The following is a 13,339-nucleotide window of genomic DNA, read 5'->3' as shown; positions in this document are numbered from 1 at the left end:
GGATATACATTTTTTTCTTTGATATGCATCATTATACTGACGGATATATACCATATTCATCTTGTGAAATGTTATTACCAAGGTACAGGACATGTCCAAAGATCACAGTTTTGCTTTTGTGTGTCAAAAACATAGTATTACCATGTTGCCCTGCCCACATATCATAGTGCATTGGTGTTACTGTTATCACATATATCACATATTCTTGTTTCAGACATAGTCTGTCTCTAAATATGAGCTTTATCATGTCATGTTTGCTATCTTTGTCAGTGTTCTGATAATATGTATGCATCCTCTCTTTTACCACACAGGTTAAGGATGTGATGAAAGATGTCATGGCAGACTTACAGCAGACCAACAGTGAAAAGATCCTGTTAAGTTGGGTCAGGCAGTCCACTAAAAACTACAAAGACATCAATGTGGTCAACTTCTCCAGCAGCTGGACGGATGGTTTTGCCTTCAATGCTCTCATTCACAGCCACAGGTGCTGTTATATTATGGGTGCTTTTTTTGAAAATCACAGAAATCCCTGCCTTCACGTCTAATGAAATTTAAAATGAATGTTTTATATTCATTGGTCATAAACTGCATGGTTGAATACTAGCTTGGCCTAAAGCAATTTTTGAAGCTGATTATGGCTTATTGTTTTTCTATTTTTCCGTGTAGTTCATTTGGGTAATGAACCAGCTGTTTCGATCTGCTTTTAGCTATTTCAAGCATGTGCACAAAAAAATAAGTTAACTATCTTATATTAATTACATCATCTGCTGTATCTTCTTTCTTTTCTTTTTTTGCCAGGCCGGAGCTGTTTAACTGGAGTGTGGTGGAGCAACAGGATAATGCCATTGAGAGACTGGATCATGCCTTTAACGTTGCAGAGAAGAGTTTAGGCATCGACCGACTGTTGGACCCTGAGGGTATGACCTCCTCCTTTCTTCTTCTTGTTCACATTAGCCTTTGAAGTTGTTCTGAGTAATACAGACAGGGCTTTTTTAGTTTCGTCTTTTTTGAATGAGAGGAAATGTCTTGTTACATCAACACCTTAAACAGAATTTCATCACATAATTTATGCTATGGGGGTTTAACTCATAGTTGAGCTTGTACCACCTGTAACTTGTTCTCTATTAATGTATCCAAAGGAAAGAAAAATTATGACAGAGATCTTATATACAGTATACAGCTCTGGAAAAATTAAGAGACCACTTAACCTTGATTTCTCAATGTTAAGTGGTCTCTTATTTTTTTCCAGAGCTCTATGTACTGTATGATGTTTCTTTCCTATGGACCGAAGTCCATAAAAAATGTCTGTAGTTTATACTCTGATCAGGCATAACATTATGATAGGTGAAGTGAATAACACTGATTATCTCTTCATCACGGCACCTTTTAGTGGGTGGGAGATATTAGCCAGCAAGTGAGCATTTTGTCCTCAAAGTTGATGTGTTAGAAGCAGGAAAAATGGGCAAGCGTAAGGATTTGAACGAATTTGACAAATTGTGATGGCTAGACGATTGGGTCAGAGCATCTCCGAAACTGCAGCTCTTGTGGGGTGTTCCTGGTCTGCAGTGATCAGCATCAAAAGTGGTCCAAGGAAGGAACAGTGGTGAACCGGCGACAGGGTCATGGGCAGCCAAGGCTCTTTGATGCACATGGGGAGGGAAGGCTGGCCCGTGTGTATCGCAGTTTGTTACGTATATGGAGCTGCATAGCCGCAGACCAGTCAGGGTGCCCATGCAGCATCAGAACTGGACCACGGAGCAATGGAAGAAGGTGCCCTGGTCTGATGAATCACATTTTCTTTTACATCACGTGGATGGCCGGGTGAGTGTGCGTCGCTTACTGGGGGAACACATGGCACCAGGAGACACAATGGGAAGAAGGCAAGCATGCAGAGGCAGTGTGATGCTTTGGCCAATGTTCTGCTGAGAAACCTTGGGTCCTTCTTTGACACATACCACCTACCTAAGCATTGTTGCAGACCATGTACACCATTTAATGGAAATGGTATTCCCTGGTGGCTGTGGCCTCTTACAGCAAGATAATGCGCCCTGCCACAAAGCAAAAATGGTTCAGGAATGGTTTGAGGAGCACAACGAGTTTGAGGTGTTGACTTGGCCTGGCCTCCAAATTCCCCAGATCTCAATCCAATCGAGCATCTGTGGGATGTGCTGAACAAACAAGTCCGATCCACCTCGTAACTTACAGGACTTAAAGGATCTGCTGCTAACATCTTGGTGCAAGATACCACAGCACACCTTCAGGGGTCTAGTGGAGTCCATGCCTCGACGGGTCAGGGCTGTTTTAGCAGCAAAAGGTGGACCAACACAATATTAGGTCATAATATTATGCCTGATCGGTGGATACAGTACTGTGCAAAAGGCTTAGGCCACCACCAGCTTTATTATTTTAGCAAAGTTTTAATGACCATCCATATTTATTTTTCAGTCTTTTTATTAAGATACAAACAGGAAATATGTACACAATTAAAAAAAAATGGCTTCTTTAGGCAAAAGTCAGTATTTGATGTGACCTCTCTTGACACTAAGCACACTAAGCAACTCTTTTGGGGAGACTTTCCTGAAGTTTTCAGAAGTAATCTTCTGGTATATTATACCAGGCTTCTTTCAGCACTTCCCATAGTTCTTCTTTAGATGTAGATGTCTTTTTATTTATTTATTTCTCCAGGTGATCCCATACTGCCTCTATAATATTCAGGTCTGGACTCTGTGGAGGCAAATCCATGACTACCAGTGTTTAGTCAGCTGTTTTTACAGAGGGACAGACGCTCCACCATGTTTCGCTGAAGGCCGCATACACTCATTCTTCCATCTCTCTCCAAATCATCTTCTCACGTATTGTCGACGACTGGACCCAAAAATGTCATTCATCACTTCATAATCCTCTTTTCCGCTGATCTTCATCGCAATCTTTGTGAGCTTTCGCATATCTTCCCCTTCCGAAAAAGTGATTTCTTTGCTGCTATGCTTCCACAAAGACCATTCCAGATCAAGCTTCTTCAGACTGTAGGAGGATGAAGCAGCCAGATGCTGAGCCAGGTCCTTGCTGGACTTCTTCCGGTCTCTCAAAGAAGAAACTCTCAGAAAGAGAACGTTTTCTTGGCCTTCCAGGCCTGTTTTGTCCTTGACCTCTCCTGATTCTTCAAGTTTCTTTATAACAGCTTGAATACCACACAGTGTATCCAGGTTGTTTTCTGATTTCCCTTTGAGAGTGGCCTTGCTCATTCAAAATTATGATTTTATGCCTGTCAATTCCTGTGATCTTTGGTATTTTAAATGGATTGATATGATTGAAAGTTAGTCTCATTAGCAAGCCTTCCAATAAATTAAACTCATACAGCATTTTCTACCTGGTGTAATAGACCTTTTTCACAGAAGTCATTTTGATATGAAATAGTAGGACAAATACAGGTGTTAGCAATGGTATTAATTAGGGTTGCATTCCATTTAGGGTTACGACAACCAGGTTCCTGCTATTTCTCAAGTCTAAGGGAAGATCACACTAAATACTTCATAGCCTATAGAAGCTGTTTTTCTCCCTGTTTTTTTTAATACTGCATACACATTTCTGGTTGTATTCTAATAAAGAGACTGAGAAATAATTATATAAGGACATTATACCATTGCTAAAACAACAAATCGAATGGTGACTTTTGCACTGTACTGTATATAATTAAATGACAGTTATATGTACACATTTTCACAGTTTGGGGTCAGTTTTTTGATCCACAATTTTCTTTTGAACTGAGTTCAACAAAAATATTACTGTTTGATAATAATCATAAATGTGTCTTGAGCATCAAATCAGCATATTAGAATGATTTCTGAAGGATCATGTGACACTGAAGACTGGAGTGATGATGCTGAAAATTCAGATTTGCCATCCAGGAATACATTTAATTTTAAAATATTGTAAAATAGAAAACAGTTATATAAAATTGTAACAATATTTCACAAAATTACTGTTTTTACTATATTTTTGATCAAATAAGTGCAGCTTTGGTGAGCATAAGAGACTTTACATTAACATTTTTAAAAAATCTTATCGACCCCAAAACTTTGAAAAATAGTATACATACCATTTATTTAGACACATTCTTTTAAATGGAAAGCAAATGTTTGCTGGGGTATTCTGCTTCTCACATTTATCTAATGTCTCCTCTAGGAGTTAACGCAATTTAGTAATTTCTTTTGTCCTTCACAGATGTTGCTACAGCTCATCCTGATAAGAAATCCATTATTATGTACGTCACCTCCCTGTTCCAAGTGATGCCCCATGGCGTGAGTATGGAGGCCATACAAGAGGTGGAGACCCTCCCTCGAACTACAGTAACCAAGGAGGAGCACTTCCTTTTTCAAACCCAACAGCGTTACTCCCAGCAGGTCAGAGGAACACACACTCATAGATACACAGAGTTTAGAACGGTATGTTGTAATCATAATGCATGGGCCCATTATCTCTGGCGCCACATACGTCTACTATGAAAGCATTAGACTTCTCTGGTTTCAAAAAGGTTTTTAGACGTTCTCAGGATGTAGAATGCACATCTATCTTGTCAACACACTTTGCCAGCTGACATTAAATTATGTTTTGCAATTTGTGATCTAATTTTGCTGCTCTGCATTCCAACGTCCTCATCGCCCTTCTCACTGCCATATCCAGCTTATCGCTCCATCACTCAACTCTCCTCTGTTTCCATCCATCTCTGTGGCTTTTGTTTTGCTTTTTTCAGTCTTTCTTGTCTTCTGTATCTCTCTTAGATCACAGTCAGTGTGGCCCAGAGTCGCGTTCGCAGCCCGTCTCCCTCCTATAAGCCTCGATTCAAAAGCTATGCCTTCACTCAAGCTGCCTACGTCAAGACGCCTGAACAGCAGAGGAAGTTTCTCACCACACAGGTTTGTTTCTGTTGACTGCAGGATCCTCCTTGTTGCCAGGCATTGCAGCTGTGTGTACAACAACCTCCGACTGATATCAGTGGTGTCACACTTCACTTGCTCGCTTGTCCTAAGTTATTGATCGAATTTACAATTTTTGCTTGCCAGATAATAAAACTGACAAAAAATGCCATAGATTCACAATGAGGAAATTACATGATGGAGAGACTTTTTGGTGGGTCAGATTTACTATTAAACAGGGCAAATTAGCATGAGAGAGCAATTCCAAAGAAGCACAGATGGGAGTGGAAATTTCTGTGCGTGATTTACTGACGACACACAAATTAAAGAACACAGACACAACCGGATAATTTCCATAATGACCAACACCATCTACCAAGAGCAGTGCAAATTTAAGACATGCTTTTTTGGGGGGCAGTAAATAATGGCGCAAATACCAGTAAATTGACTAGCGCAAACCTTAGTAAATCACCTCGCATGACTAATTTAAATACTCCTCCCATAAATTTTGCTTCTGAAAGGGAAATTCCTACAAATGTATATGCAATAAGCCGTGATGGGAATAACAGCGTTATAGATAAACAGCGTTACTAATGGAATAATTTTTTTCAGTAACGAATAATCAAACGAATTACTGTGTCTCCCGTTACAACGGCGTTAGCGTTACTGAGAATAAAATTCTGACTTTCTCCCAATTGCGAGTTTATATCTCACAATTCTGAGAAAAAAGTCAGATTTGCGAGATGTAAACTCACAATTGTGAGATAAAAAGTTGCGATTATCTTTTAAAAAAATGTGTTCTGTGACAGAAATGGGCTTCCATAGAGTCGTGCAAATCCGTTGTTGTTGTTAGCAGTGTTGTTATTGTTAACAAAAAATCATTTTCGGTATTTGGAATAAAGCTGAAATAAAATATAAGTATTAGTATATAGAATTATATATAGAGTATATAGAAATGTTGCCTTGGTAACTGTCTGAAATAAATCGATTTAATTGAAATAAATATTCATTAAAGCTACATTGAAATATATAAAAAAAATGAATAAAATTGACAACAGCACATTGAAAAAATGACTAAAACTACAGTAAAAACTGATTTTTTTTAATTCAAAATATGAATAAATACAATAATAGTACATAAATAATACTAAAATAATACTGGAGCAAAACTCTAGGGTGTTATGGGTGGCTGTCAAGGCCTTGATATGTGGTTGCTAATGTCTTCTGAGTGTTGTTTAGCAAATTACTGTGGTGTTCGGGATAGTTGCTAGGTGGTTAGTCACCCAAAAGATATTTTGGTCACTAAGATATGACTCAAGTCTCTCCTTTACTGTCAGTCTATGAGATTCTTTTTCTTTTTGCCTGTTTCATGGTCCGTCAAGTGAAAACTGGGTTAAAGGTTGTCTAGAAAAGTAATAGCACACCTCTCCTCAGCAGTCCAAATGGTGCAAAGTTATGCACCAAATTTGAATACTTATGGTTAGGAATTTATTTGAATATGAGCAACACCACAGGCACCACTAATAAACCAAGTTGTAAATCATAACTCCATGAGCCCCCTCACAATCTTCAAATTCAATCTGAAACCACCCTGATATTATCAGTCAGCTAGAGCATTTCACTCGGGACATATACAAGAGCAGAGGGTATTTCCCAAAGCAGGAAAAGAAAATTAGAAGGCTAACTTTAAAGATCACCCAGCTTTTGAGGATGAAACCGCCAGAAGGACTCTAGGGGCTTTAGCGACAAGCGTATGCGTATACACATGATTAGCCAACCACTCCTTCCGCCTCATTGCCAATACTCTCTTTAGGCAAGTCTTGATTTAAAGACAAAAAAACTCGATATCTTTATTATTTTTAAATCCATACCATCATCTAACCGATTTGTCTCCCGTCTATCTGCCTGCAGTCTCCAGACAAGCCTGATGAACTGCGACCGTCCCCCAGTCCCCTGCCACAGGGGCTAAATGAACTGGAAAGCTACCAGAGTGCCCTGGAGGAGGTCCTGACCTGGCTGCTCTCTGCGGAGGACAGCTTGCAAGCACAGCCACCCATCTCCTCTTTTGTCGAAGAAGTCAAAGAGCAGTTTCATACCCATGAGGTAATTCGCCAATTTTTGTCTTTTAAAGCATTTGAGGTGAAAGTAGATGTGTTTGTTGATGATTCTGCTGGTCACAGGTGATATTTTTTCTCGGTTGGTGATGTATTGTTTGAGAATGTTGCATTAACTTTTACATTTCAATGATTTCCGTAGAAACCATGGAAACACCAAAAACGCTTTAATATAGAATGGATTTTATTAGACAGGCGAGCAACTGTTTGGATATACATTTATCAACAGAAAACATAATGTTTTTACCATGCCTCAGAGACAACGCTATTTTGTCAAGTGGCTAACATAGCATAATCAGAGAGAGCTTTCTCCATCATACAATATATTTTAAAAAGAATTGCATGTCATTTAGCAACAATCATTTAGTCATCCTGTTTTTATTAATATGATATTATAATATCGATCTAGATTACTGCAACAAGTGCAACACGTCTCTCATCATTAATTACACGATGTGGCGATTAATAAATCGCAAATTAATCGCACTTCAAATTTGGCTAAGAAATTACTCCCAAAAGATTATTTAAAATCTTCAAATATACATTACAAAAAGTAACTTCAGAAGAAAATAATTTGGGGTGAACTATACCTTTTTAATTTTTGTTTTTATTAATATGGAAATATGAAATTATTTTGAATGAAATTATACTCTAAATAAGAAACTAAAACTGCCAGTAGGTGGCAATTAATGTCTAATTGAGTAAGTCATTGAGTCATTCATTCATTCGATTCGTTCACATGACTGTGAGTGAAGTAAATGGTTCTCTTTATGGTCCATTGAATCATTGGTTCACCCGATCGTTAAAAACATTTCTTTATATTTTCGTTGGCAAGACTGAGCAAAACATTGTGTCTAAAACAACACAATATTAACATGCATATTTATTTTATTAAACTGTTGTATAAGACCAGCATCGCATTTGCACTCGTCTCGAGTTATTCTGGACAGAAAAACAGAACTCGTTTGATATTGCTTATGATGTAAATGTGAGGCCATTTTTTTCACTCTGGCAGTTTAGTTTTATAGCAGAGCACGGTTCACATGATAAATTGGTAATGTGAAAGCTGTCATGCGGACCCGGGTGAGCTGAGCTCTGTGGTACCGAGCCCGACACTGTCTGAAGGAGGTGGTCTGAGTTTGAATGCTCAAATTGCGCTTGAGCTGTGCCGCGATTCACATGAATGTGAAAGCAACACGAACTCGGGTGCACAAGAAAACCAACCTGCGCATGCGTTTTATCTGATGACGATGTATTTAGTTCAATAAAACACATGTAAGGGATGATAGTGTTGATAGGCCTGTCCCGATGACAAATTTTGCTGGACGATATATTGGCCAAGAAATTATTGCGATAAACGATAATATTGTTGTTCTGAGTCCATTTTCATCTAAAATAATGATAATGGCATAATAATGCAGGTACACCTTTTCAAAGATCAATACATTTTTATTTCTAAAGACTATGTAACACTGAAAACGGAAAGCATTTAAAATATCCACAACAAATTAACAAAAACAATCAAAACAAAAAAAGCAATGGACTCTCAGTCTGTTAACAAAAAAATGCTCTTGAATAAACAGCTGGAAAACTGCAACGGATGATTGTGTCTTAGGTAGTGCTGGGAATCGATTAAAAAAAATGAACTAATTAATCAAAAAATGTTCTGTAATTAATCACAATTAATACGTTTTTAATGTTTTGATATTGTAATAATTTCAGTTACTCTCCAAATTAATTAATTAATTATTTAACTAATTTAAGACTCCTAATATGAGAATACTCAAAATTCTCTATGTTGTTGTTATTGTTTGTTCAAGAGCAAAAGAGAACTCGATGTGAGCAGGAGACTGACGTGAGTCTGTCTGTGCGTCGAGTGTGTGTGTGGATTAGCTGACATGAGACGCAGCCACACAGACAGGACATTGACATTCAGCGCATTCTCTTGTGTCTTGTCGCGCTTAGAAGCATTTACATGTATAAGAGCGTGATCATATAATGTGATGCTCGGCAAAAATGGATATAAAAACAGACGCTGGACATTATCGAGGCCGGAAAAATTATCGAGCTATTTTATTTTTATTGTGCGATTAATTGATTTATTGACTATCGTGACAGGCCTAAGTGTTGATGATTTACCTTGGATACGAGCCTACAGTGTATTCGCGCATAGCACCGCCTGCAGTAATCGCGCTCTGACACGGACCACACAACAAACGTGCCCAGTGTAAAAACGCCCTGAGACTAAAACGGCATTTTTGCTCCATATCTAGAATTTTAGGGACATTCTAACTGCATTCTATAGGCTTCATCACACAGTGAGTTGTTTCCCTGCATCATATTCTTTATCAATCAACTGTATGAAATGTAAGATGACCTAAATAAGTCCGGGGCGGGGCAATTGTTAAATGCGTTAATAATTTTAACACGTTATTTTTTACCATAACTAATTCATCTATTTAACCCATTAAATCGACAGCCCTAGATATGACATAACTTTCAACACACTCAAATGTATTTAGTATGATTGTTTTAACCATGTAAATTACCCCATATATGCATTACCCCATATATGCAACGAAAAGAGCAGACGCGTCGACTGCAGCATAAGCATAATAAAAGCTCAGAGACCGGTGTTTCGCGTCGGTCTCTCTCATTAGAATTCTCTCCCAAGGGCTCTCGGCACATCCTGCTTCATACCACCGTACGTTAATAAAACTTTAATACATTCGCTCATTCATGAACATGATTTCTGCCCGAATCCGTCTGATTTCCATCGGCTGTGGAGGTGAAGAGTCAAGAATACAACTCCCATGATTCTACACTCATTCACGGCGTCATCAAGATACGCCTTTGTTTTGAATAAGCGACCTCTAGCGGCGAAACTTACATACTGTTCCTTTAAACCCCACCCCTTACATAAAATCGACTGCAAGCTTCATCCAATCAACAACGGATGTGGATAGAACCAATAATCCTTTTCCCTCAGATGTGCGTCAATACAGAAGTCGCTGCTTTCGTTACATTGCGACTTTAATGTCCTTAATGCTTCCGTGGGAAACTCTGGACTCTCCAAAGGTAAATTAAAGAAATCATAGGAGAAGTTATGGCTGCACTAGCCGTAGTTGGTGGTAAATTGGTATCAGTTAACATTCAAATAATTGTGAATGTTGACTACACAATTTAGTTTACCATTTTAGCAGGCATTTCAGACATTGACAACATTATCACATAATAACTCAGTGTTTCTTTTGACTTAATAAAAAAAGTAGTTTTGTTGCTGCATTTAAAAAAAATCAATTATTATTGGTAGGTGAAAAAGAGAATTCAAATCACTTGAATCCACGTCTCAATTATGTCAAAGCATATTAGTAGGACCTTTCCAGAAGGACAAATGTACAGTTATCATGTTAGTCTACTAATTCAGAGCAAAACTTTGGAGGACTACACCCTAAAAAAGACAATATTGTCATGTCCTATGTATTTTTAGCATTAGCAGGCTATAGCAATTGCCTCTAGAGGTGAAGATGTTCCGGGAAAGGCTAAAGCTAGCTGTATTTGAGGTGATTTCATAAGCTTTAGCTGCCATTCGGCAGCTTTGGATTCCTACATAAGCTCAGAGTCTTATGATACAACCTTTGCACAAGGTTGAAGGGCATGCAGAGAAACATTAGTCCAGACTATATTTACAGCTCTTACTGAGGCATTAGTTGATTAAATAAGTATCTTTTAAAAGTTAGAATTATTCAACAATAAACATTAATTTGTCTAATTTAAATTTAATTTGGTCTAATTTCAAATTGTATTATTTACTAGCTACTAATCACATCTTCAACAGTGTAATTAGATTACTGTATTAATTACTCTCTCTAAATGAATCCCCAATCAATCTTGACCAGTTGAACTATACAGGGATAGACATAAAACATTGTATCAACTATTTTTACTTCTATGTTAATGTTCTATGGTATAGACGGTACTAAAATGCAATTACATCAGAAGTTACTGTAATTGAATTACAGGGAAATAGAGTAATACTTTTGTTTTTCAAGGGAAAAGTAATTAAATTACGTTAATTCATTACTTAGTAATGCATTACAACACTGCAAATAACTAGTTTTGTCCAAATTATAGTGTTGCATTTGTTATGTTTGCTCTAAAACCTACTCATATCTACTCATAAATTTCAAACTTTGTTTGTCTATACATTTAAATCTAAGTCTATATTGTCTAAGAAATGCACTTCGGTTGACATCTGGTCAATATAAGAGTGATGTTTTATACTTGTGAGACGTATAGGAACGGCTCTAAATTCGGACAGGTGATTAATTTCTTCAAACTAACTTTGAACCCAAGGGGTGAAGGATATTGTCTGAAAGTTTTAGGACTAAGATGTATTATCCATGAAGTTGTGGGCTGTTATTATTATCCAGATCTGCGTATTCCCCCTGTGTTTACCGTCTCTGAATAAATCAGATTTCTCCATTCATGACAGATGGTATTGAGTGTTTCCCCTCAGTTTCATAGTCTAACATCTTTTAGAATGGTTGATCTGGGAGTCAAAGGATCAAACTGTGCCTTGTGTGGGTGTAAATTGAAAAGTTATCTGGGGATATTTAATGGCTGGATGAATGGTGTGATATGTTGAGTGAAAACTTATTGCAAGAAGGTGTCAAAGCATATGTGCAGAGTTTCTTCTAGATGACAAAGAAACAATGAAGAGTTAAGAGTTCTTAAAATAATTTATTGCTTTGATTTTTGTTTGTTGATGGTTCTGCTGTGCATTTTGTTGCCTGTTTGAGGCCATTTAAAAATGGTAACATTTGTTAAATTTTATTACAGTATTTTGAAATGTAATTTATTTCTGTGATAGCAAAGCTGAATTTTTAGCATCATTCCGCCAGTCTTCAGTGTCACATGACCCTTTAGAAATATTCTAATGTGCTGTTTTGCTACTCGAGAAACATTTCATATTATTATCAATGTTGAAAACTGAGCTGTGCTGCTTAATATTTTAGTTCAAACTGTGATACTTTTTTTCAGGATTCTTTGATGAGTAGAAAGATCAAAAGAACAGTATTTATTTGAATTAGAAATATTTTGTAACACTGTAAAAGTCTTTATTGTTTTACTTTTAATTAATTGAATGCATCCTTGCAAAATGTATAAATATACTGTATATATAATTTAATATACATTTTGGGCCCTATCATCCACCTGGCGCAATGCGACGCCAGGCACAACGCAAGTTTTTTTTGCTAGTTATCATTTTCACGTCCAGCGCCACGCTGTTTAAATAGCAAATGCACTCACCCATCTGTTCGCCCATGGGCGTGCTGGTCTGAAACCGAGGTGCATTGTTGGCTTGTTGCTATGTTGAGGCAACTGAAAACGACTTTGACCAACAAAAACCTGATCTAAAGTCAATAGCGCAGTATTTTTTGTGTTATTTAAAGGGCGCATTAGTAATGCGCGCCTATAGGCGGGTGCACAACAAGCGTACACTCTGCTTATTACACACACAGGGACGCGCAGCAGCACACAAACATTTTTAAGGGGATAGTTCACCCAAAAATGTAAATTCTGTCATCATTTATTCACCCTCAAGTTGTTCCAAACCTGTACAAGTTTCTATGTTCTGCTGAACACAAAAGAAGATATTTTGAAGAATGTTTGTAACCAAGCAGATAGAGCAACCATTGACTACCATTGTATTTTTTTCCCTACTATTGTTCTGTCTTCAGCAGAACAAAGAAACTCATACAGGTTTAGAACAACATGAGTGTGAGTAAATGATGACAGAATTTTCATTTTTGGGTGAACATTTAAATATTAAAAATAAAAGGATTCCTCTCTGAAGAAGAGTTCAATCTTTCCGCTCGCATATTCCGCCATGTAAATAGCGATTCCGCCATGGTGCAAGCGCAACTGGCTTTTAAAGGGATTGGGAGATGAGAGTCTGATTGGTTTATTGCATGTTACGCCCAAAACACACCCATAACTAGGTACAACAGAGACAAGTTACAACCCTTTTGGACCATGCAGACCATTTTTTTCCGTCGTTAAACTAGCAAAAGTGAATTCGGACATGCACTAAGTGTACCTGCGCCATACGCTTCAGACCATTCGCTCTGATCGTTAAAATAGGGCCCAAAATGTTGTGTTTTAAAATGTGCATAGCAAACATTTTGGCTGCAGTTTGGTTTCTTGCAAACTTCTTTGCTGTCATCTTATTTTTCTTGTGAAAAAAGAATTACTATAACTCCATACTTTGTCCATCAAAGATGACAAATGTTTAACTGTAAATGTCTT

General features: G+C 37.6%; 1 protein-coding gene across 1 annotated transcript in view; it reads left to right on the top strand.

Moving 5' to 3' along the window:
* dmd (dystrophin) overlaps positions 1–13,339 on the top strand; it is a 156,900-nt gene that overhangs the window by 22,448 nt on the left and 121,113 nt on the right. The window contains exons 6-10 of the mRNA XM_079813126.1: positions 312–484; positions 799–917; positions 4,222–4,400; positions 4,779–4,913; positions 6,825–7,016. Coding sequence (XP_079669252.1) covers positions 312–484; positions 799–917; positions 4,222–4,400; positions 4,779–4,913; positions 6,825–7,016 — 798 coding nt within the window. The remainder of the gene's footprint in view (positions 1–311; positions 485–798; positions 918–4,221; positions 4,401–4,778; positions 4,914–6,824; positions 7,017–13,339) is intronic.

Source organism: Gobio gobio, assembly GCF_949357685.1.
Source record: "Gobio gobio genome assembly, chromosome: 3".
Lineage (NCBI taxonomy): Eukaryota > Metazoa > Chordata > Actinopteri > Cypriniformes > Gobionidae > Gobio > Gobio gobio.
This window is presented reverse-complemented; position numbering and strand designations above follow the sequence as displayed.